The sequence below is a fragment of the Chelonoidis abingdonii genome, chromosome 2, assembly GCF_003597395.2.
Source record: "Chelonoidis abingdonii isolate Lonesome George chromosome 2, CheloAbing_2.0, whole genome shotgun sequence".
Lineage (NCBI taxonomy): Eukaryota > Metazoa > Chordata > Testudines > Testudinidae > Chelonoidis > Chelonoidis abingdonii.
Genome location: NC_133770.1, coordinates 40,965,095 through 40,989,119, shown reverse-complemented (window position 1 = coordinate 40,989,119; position 24,025 = coordinate 40,965,095). Strand labels below are relative to the sequence as shown.

At 41.8% G+C, this 24,025-nt stretch overlaps 1 protein-coding gene across 2 annotated transcripts in view; it reads left to right on the top strand.

The window, feature by feature from the left end:
* Positions 1-24,025, top strand: part of PLXDC2 (plexin domain containing 2) — a 462,666-nt gene that overhangs the window by 379,673 nt on the left and 58,968 nt on the right. For both annotated transcript variants that reach the window (XR_012655203.1, XM_075062304.1), the window contains exon 10: positions 21,232-21,292. Coding sequence is in view for 1 of the 2 variants with exons in the window: in XM_075062304.1 (XP_074918405.1) it covers positions 21,232-21,292 (61 nt within the window). In the remaining variant the exon portion in view is untranslated. The remainder of the gene's footprint in view (positions 1-21,231; positions 21,293-24,025) is intronic.

Sequence of the window (24,025 nt, the reverse complement as noted above, 5' to 3'; positions counted from 1 at the left end):
CTTGGCGGGTATGTCCTCCTGGTGATCAATCAATACTCCAAGGTCCTTGTCCTCTCTGTTGTTCAATTGATGTGTCCCAATTTATAACTAAATCTTATTATTAATTTCCCTAAGTGCATGACCTTGGCACTGATTCCTATTAAACATTTCATCTTATTAACTAGTTACTCCGTTGACAAGGTCATCCAGGTCTTTCCTGTATAATATCCCGGGTCGTTCTCTGTGTTAGCGTACCTCCCAGCTTTGGTGCTCATCCGGCAACTATTTGACACATTCCCGCTTTTTGGCAATGGTCAGTAATAAAAAGGTTACAGTAAGATTCGATCCAAAACTGATCCTTGAGGAAGCGATCCATAGTAACTCTTCCACAGCGGACCTAACAGTTCACCCTCAGTACGACCTTGTAGTCTCCCTTTAACCAGTTTCCTATACCTTTTCAATTTCTATTCGATCCCATTCTTTTCCAATTTAACTAATAATTGCCCATGAATGGAACCAGTGTCAATGCTTACTGAGTATCGAGGTAATTAGATCTACTGCCATTTCTTGTTGTCAAATAAGTCTCGTCACCTTCTCAAGAGAGGGTCAGTGGTTTGGCACGATCTGCCTTTTGTCACAAAACTGTTGTAAATTCTGTCCCATGATTACATTAACTGAATTGTCTCTAACTACTTTCTCCTTCAAATTTTTCCAAGACCTTACATCACTTACAGATGTCAACTAACGTCCTGATAGTTACTCGGATCACTGTTATTTTCCTCTTAAGATAGGAAGCATATGTTAGCAATTCTCATCGTACGGTACACCCTGAGGTTTACCCATTCATTACAAATTCTTGCTAAGTGGGCTTGTAATTTCATGTGCCAGTTCCTCTTAATCATGTTCTTGGTATGAATTATTGGGCCTTGCGATTTTTGTCCATTAAGCTGTTCAAGTTTGGCTTTACTCGGATGTGGTAATATTATTTCCATTCCTCATTCCCAGTTGTCATCCTTCCATTATCCTAGCTCCTCATTAGTCCTTATTAGAGAACGAGCAAGTGTTTATTAGATATTGGGCCAATGCTAGTTATCTTAACTCCATACATCCTCAGGGTTTAGCGTCCCCTTCTTCTTTCTTTGTTTTCTTCGTATGTTTTGGCTATAGAACCTCTTTACTATTTGGTTTTAATCCTTTTGCCAATGTCACACTCTACATGGCGTTTTAGCCTTTCTCACTTTATCCCTACAGTTCTGACTCGCTGAAGGACGTTTCTTGCTTAATCCACATCTTCCACCCTTGTAGGCTTTCTGTCCTTGTCTTAACGCCTCTTGAGATGTTGCTCATCCAGCTTGGTACACTCCTGCTATGTTTTCCCCTTTCTTGGGATGAGGTTGTATAGTTTCCGCCGCTCGACTTAAAGTATTCCAGCCTCTCCTCGCAGTTTGATCACAAAGTCTTCAGTCAATCCACTTCCACAAGCTATTCCTTAATGTCTTTAAGTTAGCCCATTGGTGAAGTCAAAAACCTATCCTCAGATCATTTTTGTTTTCCTTATCCATCTAGTTTGAACTGATCTGCTCATGACCTCGAACCAAGAAAAAAACAAAAAAAAAATGGTGGTCCCCTCAACCATTTCCTCTATGAAGGTCCTCACTACTCACCAAACTAGATCTAAAATGCATCCCTTCTTGTGTTCTTCAACTACTTGGTTGGAGAATCACAGCTATGACATCCAGAAAAATCTGAACCCTATTTATTCTTACTTACTTGTCCTCAGTCTAATCTGGAAGTGAAGTCTCATATTCACAATTCATTAGTGTTCTATTTCTTTACAAACATTAAAGTACTCTGTCATATCCAATCGATCCCGTGGTCCTGTAGCAACCAGCAGGTATCTCAGGGGGTCTAGTAGCTTTCTTTCTCAGATGTGATTTGCCCAGATAGTACTTCTTATCCGTTCCATCAGCTATTATGTCTACAGTAAACTCATTCATGACATATAATGCTACTCCTCTTTGCTGTTCTTTGTCTTTTCCTAATCAGCACATACTTCATTATACTGTACTCCAGTCATGAATACTATTCCCCATGTTTCTGTGTATCACTTAATATCTGGTTTCACTTCTCACCAGTAGCTTTCTATTTCTCCATTTGGTTTCCTAGGGCTCCTGCATTAGTTACGACATCTTATTTTTGACCGTTTGGCTTCCTGGACATTCTTACCTGTTAGGCACAGACATTCTACCACCGCATCATGTGTGGACTGGTATTCTACACTACCCTTCCTCCTGTGTAGTCATCTTCAGTCCACGGCTGATATCCCTCTTACTTTGTTTCTTCCCTCTAGGTTAAATTCCGGCAATGGAGATCACCTGGCACATTTCAACCATCTTCCCCCAAATTCTGCCCCCCCATAGTTAAGTGTCTTATCAGTTGGGTGAAGCCCCATCTAGAAGTCTACTCCCCCTTACTCAGTTGAAGTCCACCCGAGAGTACAGGTCTTCTGTCATAATGTTCCCATGCCATATATCCAAAGCACTTCCTTATAGCACCACTGCCTGAGCCATCTGTTGATCGCCATAATCTTGTCACATCTTTGTTGCCCTTCTCTAGGAACGGGCAGAATCCCACTGAAGATCACCTGAGCCTCTATTTCCTTAAGCGTCTTCCCCAGTCTGGCATAGTCTCCCTTGATATGTTCCAGTGAGAATCTAGCCGTATCATTCGTTCCCATGTGAAGGACAATCAACGGATTCTTTCCCACCCCCGTTAGGATCAGATGGTATAGATAATATTTAGTCCTGCCTCAGTGCAGGGAACTGGACCCTTCTACTCCTACATTTCTATAATTCTATGTCCTCAACACTCATTTAACTCATTTGGAGCTAGGGATGCTGAACATTTCATTGGTGGCATTCAACATCTTGCATTTTGTGATATCAAACTTTTAGTACAGACTTTCTAACTCCCACTGTGGAGGCTCAAGGGTGTGAGTGGTCATGTCTAATGGTTAGGAACCAGAGCTGAGGTCACAATCATGTGCCAAGACAAAGGTCAGAGCCAGAACAGAGTCAGGAGTCAAGTGAGGGGTCAGGGGTAGGATGTAGGAGCAGGGACCTGGAGTGAGGCAGGAAAACAGGAGCTGGAAAGAGATGGCTGTCTGGGATCAGGAGGGCAGGCTGGGAGGCAGGAGGCTGGCAAGTAGGCACGGTCCATAGTAGCAGCCAGCCACAGAATTCACCTAGTTGCTCAGACAATTTCTTGTGCCTCTTTCTGGTTTTAGTATCCATTCAAGCCAACTGATGAGTCTAGATATCTCCCCTAATCAAGAGCTTTCTGGGTGGGGCCCTTTGTGAACTAGAGCTTCACTAGCCACCTTCTTGACTGATTTGGGTAAAACGCTGGGTGGCAGCCATGGTCTCAGCTCTGTCTGGGGATCCATAGGCCTGGCTTTGAGGCCCTTGATCTCTCACACTCTTCTCCCAGGATCTAAGAGACAGAAACTCCCCTACCTCACAGAGCTACCCGTTCTACCATTCCTCTACACTTGCCCTGGTCTCCTGCCTCAGCCATACATGTTATCCAGCAAAAGCATTGCCTTGGAAATGTGTGTTCTCTAGTTTTCTTCTTACTTGTGGAAATGTATTAGAAATAAGTACTGCTGGTAATAAAAAAATGACACATGGTTATCCATTTTTGGATGTTCTTCTTTTGTTAAAAGACCAAAAGAATAAGAAATAGCTGCCAAAAAAAAAATTAAATAAAGTTCAGTGTAGATTCACATTCAGATACTGTGGATAGTGACATTTCTGGTGAACCTTAGGAAAGCCTTTGATTACAGCAACGGACTGGAACTAGTGATATTTCAGTGGTCATAAAAATTAAAGTTGGCCACATAGTGTTCAATCCTTCATTCCTTGCATACCCAAAACTGAGACTGTACCTCTCACACATACTTAGAAGACTCCTCAGAATGCCTCAGAATCTGTAATGTATTTTCCTCATTATTTCCTTTGAGACAGAGAGAGAAGTCTTATTGTCCCTGTTTTACAGATGGGGAACTGAGGCCTGGAGAGGCTTAGTGATGTGCCCAAGATCATGCAGGAAGTCGCTGGCAGAGCAGGGAATTGACCCTGGGTTTTACAACTCAGAGACCAACCTCTCAGCCACCTTTCAGAAGTGGTTTGATGTGTGTACAAGGAACACTAGATTGGGCCTCTTGGGCCCCATTTCAGGAAAGCATCCGTATTCAGAGTGAGTGCCTAAACAGACACTTTTGCTTAATGCTAGGGACATTCTTAATAGGTTTTTTGAATGTGGGTGGACTTACACATGTGCCTAAGTATTTTCACGAATCTGGACTATAGTGATAAGGAGTAGGAGAAAATAATTCCCTCTAATGTTTAGGTGTGTATACTAGTAATGGCATCTGTTACGCAAACCAGGATGTTGTTATTGTGTTTTAGGTCAGTGGTTCTCAAAGCTGATCCACTGCTTGTTCAGGGAAAGCCCCTGGCAGGCCAGGCCAGTTTGTTTACCTGCCGGATCCACAGGTTCGGCCGATCGCGGCTCCCACTGGCCACGGTTCACCACTCCAGGCCAATAGGGGCTGTGGGAAGGGCGGCCAGCACATCCCTTGGCCTGCGCTGCTTCCTGCAGCCCCCATTGGCCTGGAGCAGCAAACCACGGCCAGTGGGAGCCACAATCAGCTGAACCTGCAGATGCGGCAGGTAAACAAACCAGCCTGGCCCGTCAGGGGCTTTCCCTGAACAAGCTGCGGACCGGCTTTGAGAACCCCTTTTTTAGGTGATGTGCTCAGCACAAAGTCACAAGTCAGAAAGGTTTCTCAGAAGGTCTGAGTAATGTCATTTAAAGTCTTGATATTTCTGAGTTCTCTTTATTACAATTACAGCTTCTATCTAAACCAATAATGAGGAAACACATTATTTTGCATTTCAGGCTGAATAACTGGAAGAGGGGAAAAGCAAGTTTGGGAACTTGCTCTTGTCAGTAAAATGATTTTAAACGGAAATATCATTTGATATTTTTGTAGATACTCTTACAATAGCTCCATGTTGACACACAAAACGATTCCTTAACGCTCTACATTTAGTTCTTGGGCAAGCCTGAAATGTTCTTGTTTGCTTTTTCTTCTTTTCAGTAGCAGTTTCAAAGATATTAAGTTTAATTTTAAATCTGATTTTGGATCTGAAAATCTCCAACATTCAGGGTGTTGGGGAGGGGTTTGTTTTGATTTAGACCTATCTGTACCATAAATATTTTCATATAAGCTTTTGGTGGCAGGTTACTGTAATATAAATAATAATCAAATATGACCCTTGTCTACCCATCCCCCCATAAAAAATTAAAAAGAACAGAGCAGGGAGAGAGATGTGATATTGATTTTATAAAAACACTGAATTAGATGAGTTATTTAAATGGCCTGAAATAACATTAAAGACCACTTTTTCAAAAGAGATCTGGACTAAAATTTCCAGTGCTCAGTATCCACAATCCAAATCAGGCTCAAAAAAGTGCTCAGTCAACACCCAGAAGCTCCCATTGTGACATGCATTATGCTAAACACTTTGGTAAATCTGGCCCTAACTGAGGATGCTAAGCTTTCTTGAAAATCGTGGCCTGTTTGTGTTGTGGTTGTGGTGTTCCTTCAAACTTTGTAGATCCACCCTTGGGAGCATTGAGATGCAGGGAGGTGTTCATGGTACAGTGTCTCATGTAATTGACTATTCAGATAGTTAAATCTGAATTATCATGGCTCCTTTTAAAATACTTTTTTTTTTTTTGTAATTTGGTGGAGTTTTCTTTCTTTTTCCCCTTGTGCATGTTAAATATTTATAATCAGAATTAAATGGGGGTGAGGGGGCATTTATATTATGGATATTTTTACCACAGCTCAATTTTAAGTGACAGCAATGGGCCAGTATAACAAAATCAGGTACAAGATCTGATCTCCTGAGTTACAAAGAAAGAAAACGAAGAATTTGTACTGATTAAGTAGACCACCAGAGGCAGAATACATGTATGAATGTAGTCGATTCATATACAAATAACAAGGAAAATCTCATTTGAAATGTTTTATAAGGGCTAGAGATTTCAAACAATGTATGTACCCTAAACAATAGCACATTCTAGCAGCATGCAGAACTTTATGAAAGTGAGACCCAATTTTTTGCTGATTGTTTTGCTGCTTAAGGCAAAGAAAAATGGGGGGAAATTGTCCAGGTTCTCGCTCTCTCTGTAATTAATATTCTAGTTACAGTGGTTTTTTTGGGAGTGGTGCTAGAGTGGCTGTATATGAAAAACGAACAAACATGCAGAGTTCTAACATCTCAGTCTAATGTGGCAGTCTATTAAATCAGTTAAAATTTATTCCTATGATAAACTGAAGATAATGTTAGTGCTTTTATTCCAACTTGGGGCCAGTTGCAGCTTAGATTATACCACAATCACATTGAAATTCATGAGGTGTATATCTGAGGAAAGAATTTGGCCCTTTCTCGGGGAGAGTGCTTTGATTTTAACACAGTGTTTTGTTTTCTTCTTTTTTAAAGATCGTCTTGCAGTAGGGAGGGGGTCTTTTTAATGAAGAGCAATAAAAGTGTCAAGAATTACAAGTTTTATATGGGGAAATGTGTCAGCCCCTGATATGTTGCTGATAACTAGAACTGTATTTTATGGAGCAGAAAATTGCTCCACACCCAACTTCTTCAATTCCCTTCCAAGCTGCTTTTTTCTTAATATGACAAGCTAATCTGAACACATGAACTGCATGAAACTGTAAGGAAATTAGCATTCAATAATTGAGAATTTGGTATGCATGGCAAACTTGATGGAGTAAAGCAAAAAAAGAAAGCAGCACTGCACTGTTTAATGAACAAAGCATTTCCTCAAACTGGGCTGAACTTAGGGATGTTTGGGATGTGATGAAAGGGACCTTGTAAGATCTTAGAAATAGGTCTCCCACATGGGATGAAAATTGTGTCTTGAAGACAATGTGGCTCGAGTGAAGTTAAAGGCTGTCTTTTACAAGTACAGTATCATTGCTGAATATATATGATTATGAGTCCATAAAGCATTTATATTGAAAGTTAGCCTCTAGCCCAGGAGCAGGCAAACTTTTTGGCCTGAGGGCTGCATCGGGTTTCAGAAATTGTATGGCGGGCTTGTTGGGATGGGGGGGTCATGACCTGGCCCCCACCTCATATCTGCCCCCTCCCCGGGGACTCCTGCACCATCCAACCCCCTTTGTTTCCTGACGCACCCCCTCCAGATCCCTGCCCCATCCACACACACCCGTTCCCTCTCCCCTGACCACCCCTGGGCCTCCGCCTCTGACTGCCCCCCACCACCTCATCCAACCTGTCCTCTCATTCCTGATGGCCTCCCTGGGACCCCTGCCCCATCCAACAATCCCTTCTCCCTGGCCGCCGACTGCCCCATGCTGCCCCATCCAACCCCCCCTCCTTCCTGACTTCCCCCCAAGGGCCTCTGCCCCATCCAACCACTCCTTCTCCCTCTCTCCTGGCTGCCCCCCACCACCCCATCCAACCCTCCTCTTATTCCCGACTGCCCCCCCAGGACTCCTGCCCATCCAACAATCCCTTCTCCCTGGCCCATGACTGCCCCATGCTTCCCCATCCAACCCCCCTCCTTCCTGACTGCCATCCCAGAACCCCTGTCCCCCTGACTGCCCTGCCCCCTATCCACACCCCTGCCCCTGACCACCACCCTGAACTGCCTTCTATCCAACTCCCCCACTCCCTGCCCCCTTACCATACTGCCTGGAGCACTGGTGGCTGGTGACTCCACAGCACACCACCATCACCGTGCAGCACAGAGCACTGGGTCAGGCCTGGCTCTGCAGCTGCACTGCCCCAGGAGCTCACAGCCCCTCTGCCCAGAGGATTGTGCTGGTGGAGCAAGCAAGCAAGCTGAGGCTGCAGGGGAGGGGGATCACCAGGGGAGGGACCGGGGGCTAGCCTCCTGGGCCAGGAGCTCAGAGGCCAGGCAGGACCAGGGCCAGCTCCAGGCACCAGCCCAGCAAGCAGCTGCTTGGGGCGGCCCTCACTCCCTCTTGGAGCGAAGGACCCGCTGCCGAATTGCCATGGAAGACTGAAGCGGCGGCAGTAGAGCTGCAGATCGCAGTAGCGGCTTTTTTTTTGTTTTTTTTTTTCCCCTCCTGTTTGCTGGTTGGGGCAGCAAAAACCCTGGAGCCAGCCCTGGGCCGGATGTGGCCCGCAGGCCGTAGTTTGCCCACTTCTGCTCTAGCCAAATGAGTTAGACTTTCATTGAGATTTATACATTAATAACCTGCAGATAAATTAAGCAGTCCTTCTAATACATAATATCATTGGGTAGCTTTTAGTAGCAGCTGGACTTTATGAAATCATTGTGGAATTGCTATGGAATCCACAGGACACAAATATGTGGAGAAAAGCCAAATTACAGTTTATGTATACCTCATGGCTGGTCCATACAGAATTATTTTCTCAGGACACGCCCTGGCATTTTCCTACAAACTGAGCTTTTTACCACTCCACAGTGTTTCTTTCCTTCCTTACACCTTCTTCTTCTGGAGTCCCTTTAGGTTGTTCTGCTCACTGATATTCCCCAATGTCCATCTGCTAAGAATGGATAGCTAAGCTGCTTGCACTGTTCTATTAACGTATCAGTTTATAGTTATTATTCGCATCTAAATTATTTAGTGGATATGTTCAGGAATCCTGCTCGAGAACAGAAGCCTTTCCATTCCTTCCTGATACACTGCCACTGAACAAGCTTTTACATATGTTATCAGCTCCTTCCTGTTGAGACTACTTTCCCTGAAGTTCTAAGTCTGCTCAATATTGAAGCAGGTTCTTAAGAAATGTAATATTGGGTCACAAAACCCTGCTATACTTGATTTTGAGTTTGTCTCCAGACAATTGGCCAAAAGGATGAATGATGTTCCCCTTCCTCTGGAATCCTACTCTTGTCATAATCTTGCTTTTAAGAATGATTTACTGGGAAAGTGTAACAATAACCAGGACCAGAGCTAGAGACCCAGCCAAACCCCACTACTAACATTTCTTTGATAAAAAGGACTTGCTCCAAAAGATGGTTTTTATTTTCATTCTCCTTTCCTTGCCATTTCTCTTAAGGAATTATAGGGGTTTCCTAATAGACATTGCTTAGATTTCATTATGTTCTCAAAGCTGTTGCTGTGGCTTCAAAGTCCTAGATTATTGGAAAATAATTTCTCATTTTCCTTTCAGTCTATCTGAAACCTTCTCTGCTGTCTAGTTCTGCAAGAAATCTGGAAACAGACTATTGAAGTCACTGCCAGATAAAATAAGAATGACCGCTAGCCTTTGCTACTTTCAGACCATTTCAAAATCCATTTCTTTGACTTTGCTTTCCCAACATAGGCCTCTCAAGCATAACAAGGTCCTCATTCCTGTTGTGTATTCTATAATATAGGTAGGAGATTTTTAAAGGCACAAAGGGCAATTAAACATTTAAATACCATTCACAATAGTGGAGTTGAGTACCTACCTACCATTTGTGCTTTTGAAAATGTTTATTTTTGCTGGCTGGGTTAGGAGAGAGATTATAATTCCTGTGTTTAGTTTTCATGGAAGATCTTCAGATATAACAGTGATGAAACCCTAGATAAATAGCCCATTTCCCTCCCTAGAAATGCCTGTTATGATTCTGTTACAATCCAGTAAGCTATTATTGCTTATTTATAATAATGGAACAAAACAATGAAAATACCCAGTCTTCAATGAGCCAGTTGTATCAGGAGTTGAAACTTCCATGCCAACATAAATCTTTGAAGGCTCAGTACAGTATAGTTAATTCCTTAATTCCTGCATTGTTTGCTTATCTTGGTAATACTAAAGCCATAACAGTGATCGTGGATTAAACAGACATTTGCTGGCAGAACTACCTCATGTTCTGTTGCACTGCAGCTTCCACCATCACATTGTCTTATGCTTGGTTTTGTACATTGATAGCTTGTATCACACCAAAGCTTGGAGTCAAGCATATTTCTATATAACAGGTACCTTGAGACTCTCAGGTGAAATGTGCTATTTACATGCTACAATATGGTGTATAAAGATGCTACAGAATGTAATGTATTAACAATAAATGTAACAGACTCAACCCAGAGGTCTAGTGGTAATTCTGTTCATTGTCACTATCTGCAAATGGTTACATCTAGGTATGTCATAGGACGAGTGCAACTGATCCCTGACCGGATGTCTGGTATCACTCAACTATGACCCCTGATCCAGCAGGCTGAGGAGTAGCAGTATCAGGCTTTGAAATTATTCCTGCCCCATACTTCCCAGGCAGAATCATGGTGACTAATAAGGAGTTTTTATGTTGGTGGATGACATTTCAGGGGGTTGATGGGGAAGAGGAAGAATGTGTGTTTGTGTGTGTGGGAGGAAATATAATTTCAATGCAAGCAAGAAGTCTGTTTATAAATAAGGACTACTGCACTGCAAAAATTCTCCCAGATCAGTTGATGGCCAAATATATAACCAAAGCATTTCTAATGAATTGAATTCCTATTGTAATCCCAGCACAAATCTGTATTGTGAAAGACAAGAAAGTAACTGGCTAGTTTGTTAGTCCTAATTTTCTTACCATTAATTTTACAGTGTTCATATTCAGAAATTTGCGTGATATTTTGGCTAGTATTTTAGTGTGTACATTACATTCTGACTAGATGTCCTGAAATAAAACAATTGACTGACTGAATCTCATAGCCCCAAATATCTGTTTTAGCCATGGATGAGCTGGGAGGCCACTATCTTGCTAACTTCTCTTCTGGAAGGACTAAAACATTAAAGCTGTGCTTCTGAAAATGACTTAAACATAACTGGAGACATGTTGACAGTGTAGTGCCCTTATAAATACCTTGTTTAAGATAGGGGGGATTAATGAAGATGCTGCTTTTTGGTGTAAAAGTATTTTAAATGTCATCATGCAGTACTTCAGAACCATAATGATTAAGTAAAATATTCATCCTATCTAAGGTTCCCTGAAAAGTGTAAACTTGAAGTCAAACTATTTTTTTCACCTTCCAAATACTATAATGTATATTAATGTGTATTTCTAACAAGGAAACTGATGATCCCCAACTGTTCTATAATTCTTCAGAAACCTTGCTGAGTATTGACTATATCAGGGGTAGGCAACATATGGCACGCGTGCCGAAGGCGGCACACAAGCTGATTTTCAGTAGCAGTCACAACTGCTGAGTCCTGGCCACCAGTCCAGGGGGCTCTGCATTTTAATTTAATTTTAAGTGAAGCTTCTTAAACATTTTTAAAACCATATTTACTTTAGATACAACATGGTTTAGTTATACATTATAGACTTATAGAAAGAGACCTTCCAAAAGTGTTAAAATGTATGACTGGCACGCGAAACTTTAAATTAGGGTGAATAAATGAAGACTCGGCACACCACTTCTGAAACGTTGCCGACCCCTGGACTATATCATTTGACTTTGCGCTTGTTTTAGGAAAAAGAGAGTGAGTTAGGTGGGAGAAGAAACAAATACCTTTTTGAACTTAAAGGTGGCATCATCACAGCTCTCTAAGCAGAGTCAATCATATGACATTTCAGCCCCTTTTGTTTCATTGCTCTCCTGCGTTGATTAATTCTTTGAGACTCTGTAGCAGAGTTCCACATTGTTTTCCTTTGGCTTGGTTTTAATTATCCTCTCCAATTCATCTTCACAAAAACATCACTATGAACATAGAGCTTCTAGAATTGTATGGATTCTTAACAAGGATAGGGAAGAAAAGATTTCCTATTCCACCAGGCCGCCTAATTAACCTCTTAAACATTGGCTGTCATGAAGGATCGTCATATTGTGTAAATTACAACTCTTCTCTCACTGTCCCACCCTCCCATTGACCTCTTAACAACTCTTCCTCCTTGTAACTGAAATCTCTGCATGACCTTTTGGAATGAGTTAGGACTTCAGAGAGTAACATATCATTGCAACTCCTGAATGTTTCCATGATTCCCCTTTTTAGTGGTGTAGGCATCGCTCCTCAGTGATATTGAGATAGCCACTTTTTCTTTATTAGCTATTCCGGTTACACCATCAGCATAGTTTAGGATGGGTGGGAAAGGGACTAGACCAGGGGTTGGCAACCTTTCAGAAGTGGTGTGCCAAGTCTTCATTTATTTACCCTAATTTAAGGTTTCGCGTGCCAGTAATACATTTTAACGTTTTTAGAAGGTCTCTTTCTATAAGTCTATAATATAGAACTAAACTGTTGTTGTATGTAAGGTAAATAAGGTTTTTAAAATGTTTAAGAAGCTTCACTTAAAATTTAAATTAAATTACAGAGCCATCCAGACTGGTGTCCAGGACCCTGCCAGTGTGAGTACCACTGAAATCAGCTCACATGCCGCCTTCTGCACTCGTGCTATACGTTGCCTACCCCTGGGCTACACAGTCCAATTTTGAAGGGTGCTGTAGGCCTGCTTTGTTGCAAGGAACATTTTTTTCTTAATTATCAGTTCTTCCTGGTTTTAACTCTATAAAGATGCTCCAGTGAAAAGGTTTCTAATCTAATCTCAGGAGTGGCCCTTCATATGTTTTAATGGTGAAACAACTACAAAGTGAAGCTGAAAGGCCAGGATCCTTAACCAGGAAAGAGATATGCAGCCACTGATAAGCTATATAGTTGCTCAGGGTTTTTATTAGTAGCATATTACAGAATAAAAGTGTGAATGTAGTCCATGTAAAAATGAAGGCCCTTATAGATAGCATTGGTTTGAAGCAGGCACAGTGTGAGTAGTGGGCAAGATTTTTCACAAACTGTAATTTTACCAATGCTGCTCAGCTCTGATTTGCAACACTCCTCCTGTTCTAGGCATCTTTAGAGCAAAATCTGCTGATTCTAATGGTTTGTACATTGGGTTTTTTTTATCGAATGAAAACTCCTTGTTTTTGCACACTTGCCTGTTCCAGAATTCAGGGTTTCTGGCTCCACAGTACCTGCAGTACTTTTTCTAATGACAAAAACTAAATCCTTACAATTTAACTCCTGAGCAGGCCTCTCGCTGGCTATGCCATCCTCTCCCTGTGGGTTTGCCTTTTAAGTAGGAAAAAATTATGGTTAGGAAAATGTTAGTAAAACGGATACTGCCATATGTAGGTACTTTCTTATAGGGACCATTTACAAAATCTGTCTGTAAGGAGAAAACGCTTGCCTTGCCTGCCTGTGAGTGAAAACCTTTGATTTATTTTTCTCACAAGCACTAGCATTCGTTCCTAACAATCATAAAAGCCTCATTCCTCCCTGCTGCAAAAAATCTGGGGTCTTCTCTCTAGAAATCAGCCAGTCTTTCTTTTACACCGCTCTATCTTCAGTGTTATAACTTCATAGCAGCCACTGACAGAATATTTGTTTTGTCTTTCACCTCTACTCCCCAAGTCTTTCTTATGTCAATTTACAGTGGATGTTTCTGTAAGAGAGTTGAATTCTTTCCTTTACAATTCAGAATGGGCAGAATGAGTGTTTCAAATTTGTACACAATCAAATATAAAAGAAACAGGTCCACTCACTTAAAAATGAGAGTGAAGAGCTTCTAAGGTGTAACAGATAAGGTTATGGGGCCAAGTTCTGCTCATCATATTCACACAAGTAAATCTCATTTCAGGCCAACCATTTTGCTTGCACGAATAGAGTACCCAGGATTTAGTCCATAATAATCAGTTTATTTTTTTCTGCCTTTACAGAGGGATGTAGTGGAGGTCTCACAGTCTTGGGTGAGTTTTCAAAGGATGATGGAGAAGGACATAGGTCAGAGTCAGATTAAGGTTTAGGTACTTTAGGCCCGTACATTGCCCCATTACATCTAAATATGAGCTTTCAGTTCAAAAGAAAAAAAAAAGTCTGTAACTGAACTTATAACATGAAGTAAAAATGTGCCACAACTGTAATGGGTGCAGCAACATCTGCACACAGCCCGGAACAGTAGCTCTAAGAAATGTGAACTGTCTCATTCATTTCTATGGTCTGTTAAAACTCAGACTGAGTGCACTTCGCAGCCCTGGCAACACTACCTCAGAAAAGGACTCTGTATGTGCACAGGCCCAGCCCACTTACAAACTCACCCAACAGATGCACCCTGGCAATTGGGGTGGGGGTCCTGCTACCACAGCCTGCTTGTCCTGGAAGGAGAGAAGACCCCTGCTGACACTATGGCTATTCCTAATTGGGGGCGAAAGTGGGGTGCCGCTACACCTGGGGGGAGAAAGCGACCCCATGTTGCTGCCGCTACCTCTCAAGGAGGGAGATCCTTCTTCCACTACCAGTCCCAGGTATGATGAGCCCATTGCCTGGGCGTTGAGGGTGGCAGAGCAATGGAGGGCCCTCTGTACTAGTGTAGTAGGGCACCAGATTGCCTCAATTTGGCCTTGAGCTAGTTTGTATGTAGATATGATATAACTGGTTATATAAAGATTAGATTAGTTTACAGCAGACATAGAACCACATCTAAAGTACATATATCAGTGGGTATTAAAGAAAGTGTGTCATCTTGTAGTTAAGGTATTGGAGACCTGGGCTCTGCTACAGGCTTCCTGTGCAATCTTGGTCAAATCACTTAAAACCGCCCCTGTGCTACAATTCCTCATCTCTAAAATGGGAATAAATGGCACTTTCTTCTCTCTGTGTTTTAACTATTAAGTTTGTAACAGGGACTAGCTCTTACAATGTGTACGCACAGCGTTTAGCGCAACAGGGCCCCATATCAGTTTAGGTCACTTAGCACAGTTGAGATGCAAACAATAATAAATCAAATGACAAGTAACAATAGACTAGGAATTTTAATCATTGTGGGGGATGTTTTGGAGACTATTTTATGGGACAGAATATTGTCTGGAATGCACAGATTGGTTACAGGCAGCCAGCCTGAATTCCTATTCAAGAGGCCCCACTTAGCTGATCGGCAGCAGTTCTGTGGGGGCTGGCTTGGTGAAAGAATTGGGGAGTGAGTCTGCAGGGAGCCTGAGTGACTGTGAACACTGACCTTCCTTGCTATCTCCTTGCAGAGCTGCTCCTCATGTCTGTCTCTGCTCCCAAAGCCGCAGCCCTTTGATCTGCAGCTGAGAAGAAGCCTCCTCTGCTTCTAGCCCTATCCTAGTGAATGAACTTCAGTGAATACCTTTCCCTGCTTCCAGGGCACTGAGAGACAGACAAAGAGCATGTTTCTTCCCGCTGGCCTGCCAAAGGCGCTGTTGGGAGGTTATTAAAGATGGGTCATATTAAACATTCAGAACTGGCTACTGGTTGCCATCCAGCTTTCTCCCCAGCAGTCACACTTGCCTGTATTGCTCCCCAAAGCCGGGTCAGACCCCACTGACCAGTTACCCCAGCTAGGGGTGAGAGAACCCCAGCACAGCTCATTCTCCTGCCCTCCATGCTGCCATGTGCCATGGAGAAGAGAGGATGCATGTGCCGCTCTTTTGCTGCTGATCTTAATGCTGCTGCTCTTGGAAGCAGCAGTCTGTTATTTTCCAGCAGCTTCTGCTACCCTTGTGCACACGCTTCAGAACTTGCCTCCTGCTAATGATACAGAAAGCTACCTGCATAGGAAAGGGGAAGTGGTCAGATGCACCAAAAGGAGCTAAGTACTACTTAAAAAATAAATAAACCAAGAAACTCAGTCACAATGAACCTCATTATTCGATTTAAAAACAAAAAGACAAATCAGTGAGTAGGTGAGCCCAGTTGTACACTAAAGGAAGTCAGAGTCAAACTTTATTTAGAAAGCGATTATATAAAGCTTATCACTTATTTATTTATTTATCCACTGGGTATGCTCGGCTGATTGGTGCTGGGGGAAAGTAAATGCATTGCCCGAGGAGGTAGTCATCCTGGGAGATCTCACTCTGAATTTAAAGGGGCTATGTGGAAAAGAGATAAAAGGATTCAGACCTATTAGCCAAGTGATTGTAAGAAAATAATTGTCATGCTGCAGTTAAGAAGCCAGAACTATGTAGGTGGTCCTAATAGTGCTATTAAGATTCAGGACCTGACTCCCCACTGCCTTGCACCTGGGCAAAGTGAGTGTGAAACACTACCAGATGGGAATTCACTGCTGACTTACAGTGGTGATAGCGGTACACCCCCTTTGCACAAGGATCAGTGAAAGGCAGTGGACAGTCAGGCCCTCTGAGTCCAGTGTAGTGCAGCTACTTTCAGAGAACGTTTACTTTTTTTGTTTTCTGCAGATTATTTGTATTGTAGATTCTAGAAGCATATTTCCAAAGTCTCATAAATTCCTCTCGGGATCTCTCTTGCCCTCATCCCTTTTTTGTAGTTATCTAAGGCAGTGCCTCAGTTAGCAATTCTTTATCTTCTTTTCAACTGATTTCCACTTTCCTGATAATAACTTACTGTGCAACTTTGTCTTTCTAACTGACGTTTAACCACATAAGAACTACTCTGCCATTCTTCCTTGATCCAAATTCAGTCTTCTCTCATCTTAGCTAGTTTATTACCTTCGCTGCAAAGATAAGTTACCTCTTTTAGCCCAGTTTTATTCCTAGGCTCTTCCGACCATAATAATTCCCCCTGGGACTCCTTACTTCCTGCTGTCTATTCACATGTTGCCGCAAACTAACAAATATTGAGTAATTACACTCACCAGCCTTCAGTCTTTTCTGATGTAAACTAACAGCTCTGTATTTCTCCAGTTACATTGGAAATTTTCCCATTTTTACACAATATTGCAGAAGTACTTCACAGAACGTATTGCTTAGGGTTTTTTGGGAGGGGGGGGGGCGTTTCCCACCAGACATTCTGACTTGTACAACTGTGGGGCCATCATCAGTCTTCTGCTTATCTGCTGAGACTTCTGCCCCAAATCTGTGGGATTCTTTTTATCACTAATTTTACATCATAAAGCTTGAGATGTTTCTCTTGCAAATGAAAGTATGTATTCAACATTGCAGACATGGCTATGACTCATCAGTAATTATTTATGCTTCATTACTCATATTTAATTTTTGCATAATTACTAAAATTATACAGTCTCCTTTAAATGGTTTAGATTTGTTTTGGCTGCTCAGTAGCAGGGCATATAGCAGTCATGTAGGAGCAAATTTGCACTCAAACTTCCGCTTCCCAGCACTTCTGTAGAGAGATCTGTGGAGACTCCAGGAATAGGACCTAGTTAAGCAAGGGGTTTAGGCATGTAGTTAAGGAAGGGGTTAGGCATGAGACCACTCACATGCTTAAAGTGAGGCATGGACTTAAGTACTTTGTACAAAATCTGGGCCATAGGGCACAACCCGTTCTACATCACAGTAATTTACGGTAACATTTAAATAAATTCCATACACATTCATTCAGCTCTGGAGTTGAGATAAGGCAAGTGGGAAACAACAAGAGCAGGAAAATGCAATTTATTTCCACCTTAAGCTGCATGAGAAGAAAATGATATTGGGAGAATGGGAGGGCCAAGACAAGGCCTGTCCTGGGGTGAAATGGAGGAAAAGTCAGAGTGAGCATAAAGATAACATTTCATAGGTTATTAGGGACCTCAAAAAATCATCTAATCCAACCCCCTGCTCAAAGCAGAGCCAATCCCTAATTAAGTCCCCAAATGGCCCCCTTAAGGATTGAACTTACAACCTTGGGTTTAGCAGGCCCATGCTCAAGCCACTGAGCTCTCCCTGCCTCTGTTTAGATAGATATTATCCTTTTCAGTGCTTGTTTCTTACAAACATCAGATAGAGTGTGGTGTCCAAGAGCAAGTTACTGCATTAAGATAAATCAGTTCAAGTACAATTTATTAGGGGTTTGCCCCAATGTAACTAGACAGATTGTTAGCTTTAGCAGTGTAAGGATTCTATTGTAGAACATGTCACAGGTGCAACAATTACTGCCAACAAGGCTGCCTGTATTTTCCCTGACACTTCCTTTCTCTCTCAGTCTAGTCTGAGACTGCATTTAAAATTACACTAATCCATTCAATAATTTCAAACAGTACAGTTGCATTTTCCCTGAACAATAGTGTGCTGTTTGTTTTCAGCCTGCCCACTTTTCTAATTAATCTACCAGTTACACTTGTATTCAGAGGAATAGGTAAATGTTTTACCTGTAGTGAGTCAATATTTGTGTACAGTGTAGTTACGGAATTGATTCAAAACCTTTGTTGCTGAGTGTGTCGTTTCTACGCCCAGAATCTGGGTGTTTGTTTGATGCTTCAGATATCTTGGTAGATATATTTGGATTGCTATTACTGTGGAAGATAAGTGTCATAGAAGGGGTTGAATCTCCTGATTGTGTTTCATTCCAGCTGTCAAGTACCTAGATTTTTCACTGGGAATTTTGTCTTTTTCCTTCTTGGTTACTTTCCCCAGTGTATTTATCCTGCACAGAGCATATTGTGCTAAATCTTCCATATTGGGTTACTGTGGGAGCTGGCTGACTTTTTTCCAGCACTGGGCCCCTATAGCAGAAAAAAGGGATAGGGGTTTGGCTAGTAGAGTAAATGGAAACTCCTCCTCATCTATCTGCTCTCTACCAAACAGAGGTAAACAGCCTCTAATAAATCTGATGATGTTTACAGCTCCTTTCTGTCTCACATAAGTCACAATGGAAGAATTCATACTTCATTTTTGTGGCATAATGTCAAGTGCGTCAGCCAGGCCAAACCATCACATATGTAAATGCTTGAATTTTCCCTCTGCTTCCTAAAATTGCACATCTGTGTTCCATGTAAATAAGGAAGCCTGGGATTCCCTGTTTCTCAAATAGTGTTCTTGTTCTCATTTCCTAGAACATGCTATGTTAATTGCTTTGCTAGGAGCAGATCTGGGTCATCACTTGAAAATGAAGATGTTATAAAATGGCCATGTTGACAGGTGGCACAAATGGCATAGCTAATCAAATCTTCTCCAGTGTTTTCATGGCAGTAGGGAATTATTCCCATGCCAGTAAATGAAAGTCTTATAAATGCTTAATGTAGAGCAGGCAGTGAACTGTTGTAATGACAGGTTCCAGAGTCCTAACTCAGCGATGCAACAGTGATTATATCCTCTAAGACTGGCATTTCCTTGACATGTGTCTTAGAAATATTTTACAGACAATTTGTTTGGAGCCAAATCTATCTAATTTCTGATAAAGCTGCTTTCGCATAATACTGTTTGGGATCACCAGTGCGTCAGCAGAAAGTGCTAAATAAGCAGTGTCAAGCCTTTCAAATTCTTTAGGGGACAGTAATCTTAGGAATGTTTGTTTTACATGTTTTCGATAGGAGCTGTTGCAAATCCTTTCACAGAGCATGGCTGTATTGTTAATTATGACAAATTATATTGCCTACTGCAATATTTCAGTGGTTTGCCAAAAGGAAACTTCAGAACAGTAAATGAGTAAGTCTGGGATAAGTTTTATTTATTCAACCTAATGAATTTTAAATTTGGCACCATCTCAATCCAAGATATAATACAAGATGGTCCTAGATACTGCTGGACTCCAGTAAGTGGGGGTGTATGATCTGGCAGTAATTATCTGTGTATAATAATATACTGTGGGGTTGGGTATTTTAGTTTCTAAACTTCGGACCTAATTTTTAGAAGTGCTGAGCCCCCAGCTCTGACTGAAATAATAATAATAAAAAAATACTGCAGGTGCTTAGCCCCTCTGAAAATCAGGTTCTTCTTAGGATTGGGCAAATATGGTATTGGCAAAGCCATTCAAACATCATTGAAAATTAGGGACTGAATGAGCCTTTTGAGTGTCACATGCAGGTAGGAACGTGGCTTTCACTAGTTCCATTCTGCTCAGGCAAGTCACTCCTCATCTCCCAGTGAGAGGGGAGAACCCTGAGATTGGGAGAAGAGGACGCCATCCGTCACCCAGCTTGACACTCCTTCCTTGGCCCCCAAGTGAGGGCAAGGATAAACACACCCCACTGTGGCCTCTGTCAGAGTGGGGGGGTGTGTGGAAACTCATAGCCACCAAAATGCCATGTTACCACCAAATTTGGGAAACCACAAACTTTTTTAGAAAAGGGTTCGAGTGGCCTCCACAGTGTTTTGACCATCCCTAATTGTTTCATGTTTTTAAAAAGATGTCTAGGCACCTTTTATTTATGAAGGGCCAAATAATACCATCCAGATATAGCTAATTGGAACAGTGGGGGAGATTCCTTATTCTTGGTAATAAGGAATAGACAGACTTCATACACACATTGCAGGGGTCAAAAGTGTTTCTTCTGTTGCAGTCTTGTACTTGAAAAAGCCCCCTTTTGTTTTTTCCTTTTACTGACCTTTGTGTCGCATTGTACTCGAGCTATGTTGTGCCCATTTAGGCTGTGGTACATCATCGCTGGCATGATATAATGCAACATAGTGCCATGCAAAGCCATTTGCTAAACAGCTGTGGGCAACATTTTCAAAGTAGTCTTTGGAAGTCTAGCCACTTGCTTGCCTTTTTATTATAACTTTGCATCTCTATAGCTCCTTCCGTTGAGGGATCTCAAAGTGCTTTACCAGCATTAATGAACACTCCTATGAAGTGGGGAGGTCTATGAGACTCATTAACTTGAAACATTACAAGCTGCTTTGAAAGTTTTCTCATTATTTACTGATATGAGAAAGGATTTTTAAAACAGGTTATTAACCTCAATTTGGCAAGAAATTCATATGTAACCTAAATCGTTTCAGCTACTAAGGATATTGAAGCAGCTCTACAGTATTTGCAGACTGCCACTGGAAGTGTTCAGCTGGGTTGTTATATAATCCTGGCATGTTGATCGTATAGCTGTGAGTGTCTTGATGTCTTAGATCACCTAGCATGATAAAAGGAGAGCAGTAATGACTGATACATTATGTCCTTTCTGCTGTTGCTTTTTACAGACTAAGAAGAAGCTAGGAAAGAATGAATTTAATGACTTAATTCTATATGCTTGAGATCAAACTTAAGCCCACGCTGCTTGGTGCAGAGAAGCAATTAACCGTCAAAAGGGATGGATACTAAGATATCTAAAAAATGTCTAAGTAAAATAAACACCCTTAGATGAAAAGAGTTAAATGATTTAATCATATTTCAGTCAACACACTGTGCTAATCATTCAGATTATAAAATAAATCAATTAATTACAGTCTCTCTGTCTCTCTCTCTCCCCCACCCCACCTTCCCTACCTCTTTCTATTTCCATCTGGACTGCGTTTATCTCTTTCATCATTTAAAGATGCTCCAGTGGATTTGATCGCCACCGGCAAGATTGGGTAGACAGTGGCTGTCCTGAAGAGGTAAGAATGTGCTTTACAACCTTGATATGACCACCAAAGGAAATTTGCATGGCTATTATTAGGGCCTTATGAAATTCATGGTCCATTTTGGTTAATTTTACGATCATAGGATTTTAAAAGTCATAAATTTCACGATTTCAGCTATTTAAATCTAAAATTTCATGATGTGATAATTGTAGGGGTCCTGACCCAAAAAGGAGTTGTACAGGAGGTCGCAAGGTTATCGTAGGAGAGGTTACGATACTGCTACCCTTCTGCACTGCTGCTGGTGGCAGCTCTGCCATCAGAGCTGGGCAGCTGGAGAGTGACGGATACTGGCCAGGAGCCCAGCTCTGAAGGCAGAATCACCACCAGCAGCATCCATGCAGAAGTAAGGATGGCACAGTATGATATTGTCACCCTTATTTCTGCGCTTCTGACTGCAGAGCTAGGCCCTCAGTCAGCAGCCGTCACTCTCAGCTGCCCAGCTCTGACAACAGCAGCGCAGAAGTAAAGGGTGGCATGGTATGGTATTGCCACCCTTACTTCTGCACTACTGCTGATGGGATACTGCCTTCAGAGCTGGGTGCCCGGCCAACAGCTGCCACTCTCCAGCCATCCAGCTCTGAAGGCAGTACAGAAGTAAAGGTGGCAGTACTGCAACCTCCCTAAAATAACTGTGTGATCCCCCCGCCCCCCGCAACTCCCTTTTGGTCAGGACCCCCAATTTGAGAAACGCTGATCTCCCCCATGAAATCTGTATAGTAGAGGGTGAAATCACACAAAAGATCAAATTTCTTAGGGGAAGATCAGATTTCACAATCCATGATGTATTTTTCATGGCTGGGAATTTGGTAGGGCCCTAGTTATTATGTCTCTGATTACATTCTGCAGATCATTAAGCAGCATTTTTTAAGGCCAAGTGCATGCTACAATTATCCATATATATTACTTAAAAACTGAGTAGGCTGTATTAAAGAAACACTAGGTTGAGCAATGAGCAGGTGCCACAGGACACTCTGTTGTTTTTTACAGATCCAAACTGACACGGCTACTCCTCTGATAAGTTGAGCAATGTCAGTATTAGTCGAAGGTATAAAATGGGCATAATATGAATTTTTTATTTCCATGAAAATATGGTAAACCCAAAAATTAATGCAACAAAAAGGCTAATGCTAAACTTGTGACCCTGAATTGATTGTTGTAGCACTAAAATTCTCATCAGAATGATGGCAAAGGCTGAGCTGGGAGTTGCCAATTGCCCATGCACTTTTCTTGCCTTTGCTCCTCCCCATTTTAGTTGTATGAAAATAGATCCTTGACGGACTCAACAAGAATAGCTCTAGCTAAAGATACAGCCCGAGCATTTTGGTTATGAATTCTGGCCAAGCCTTTAGCATTAAGTACAGATTTTGCTATTACTCGTTTTTAAAGACTTGATACATTCAGTGCTCCTTTAAAAAAAGAAAACAACAATAGCTGTCTGGCATGAGGGAGGGTGGGCGGTGATCCTGGGACTGCTGCTGACTACAAGAAATGCAGCCAGAGGGTAAGAAGGCCCAGAGCAGGTCATTTTCAAGTCACATTCATTAGTATCTTACATTATGTTGGTCTTTTTCCAGTGGCCTCATTGTGCCAGTTTTTTTCACCTGAGGATTTCTAGTAATATGAGCTCCTCGTTGTTTTTGCTAATTCGTCTAACAGACTTTGATTCTCTCAAAGGCTAATAAAGAGCAATTACTTCCCCTTTTTCAGCCCTAAGGGCCAAATCCTGTCTTCAATTACAACAGCACAGCCCCAGTGACAGGATATAGCAGGGTATAATTAAAGGCAAAGTATGTCCCCAACTGTATGCTTAGAAAAGCACGCTTGATTTTAGTCTCAATAATTGAGTCCAATGCATACACTGATATGAGCCCATTGTGGAGGGGGTATTTTTTGTTTGAGTTTTTCCTCTTATATAGCCTTAATTGCAAAGTAATGCTGGGTGATTAGGTACAATAATTACACACTAGATGGCTGTTATAAAGGCGTGTAACTTCAGCTTTGCAATTTGCAAACTGAATGTCTAGTGATGGGGTTGTCCTCAGAGTTTTAGTGCTCAGACAGGTAACTTTTTGAGAACATGCAATTAAGGCTATTAGTAATAAGAAAAGCCAAAGAGGAGTTTGAAGAACGGCTAGCCAAAAACTCCAAAGGTAAAAATAAAATGTTTTTTAAGTACATCAGAAGCAGGAAGCCTGCTAAACAACCAGTGGGGCCCCTTGACGATCAAAATACAAAAGGAGCGCTTAAAGATGATAAAGTCAGTGCGGAGAAACTAAATGGATTCTTTGCTTCAGTCTTCACGGCTGAGGATGTTAGGGACATTCCCAAACCTGAGACAGCTTTTGTAGGTGACAAATCTGAGGAACTGTCACAGATTGAAGTGTCACTAGAGGAGATTTTGGAATTATTTGATAAACTCAACATTAACAAGTCACCGGGACCAGATGGCATTCACCCAAGAGTTCTTCTTAAATGAACTCAATGTGAAGTTGCGAGACTATTAACTCGAGGTTTTGTAACCTGTCCTTGTAATATCAGCTTGTCCCTGTGACTGGAAGTTAGCTATGTAAGCTGCCGAATATTTTAAAAGGGCTCTAGAGGTGATCCTGGCAATTAGCAGACTGGTAAGGTTCTAACTCGGGGTACCTGGTGCAAATAGTCGACAACAATATATTAAAATAAAATTGGTTTGAATCTCTCTCCCTT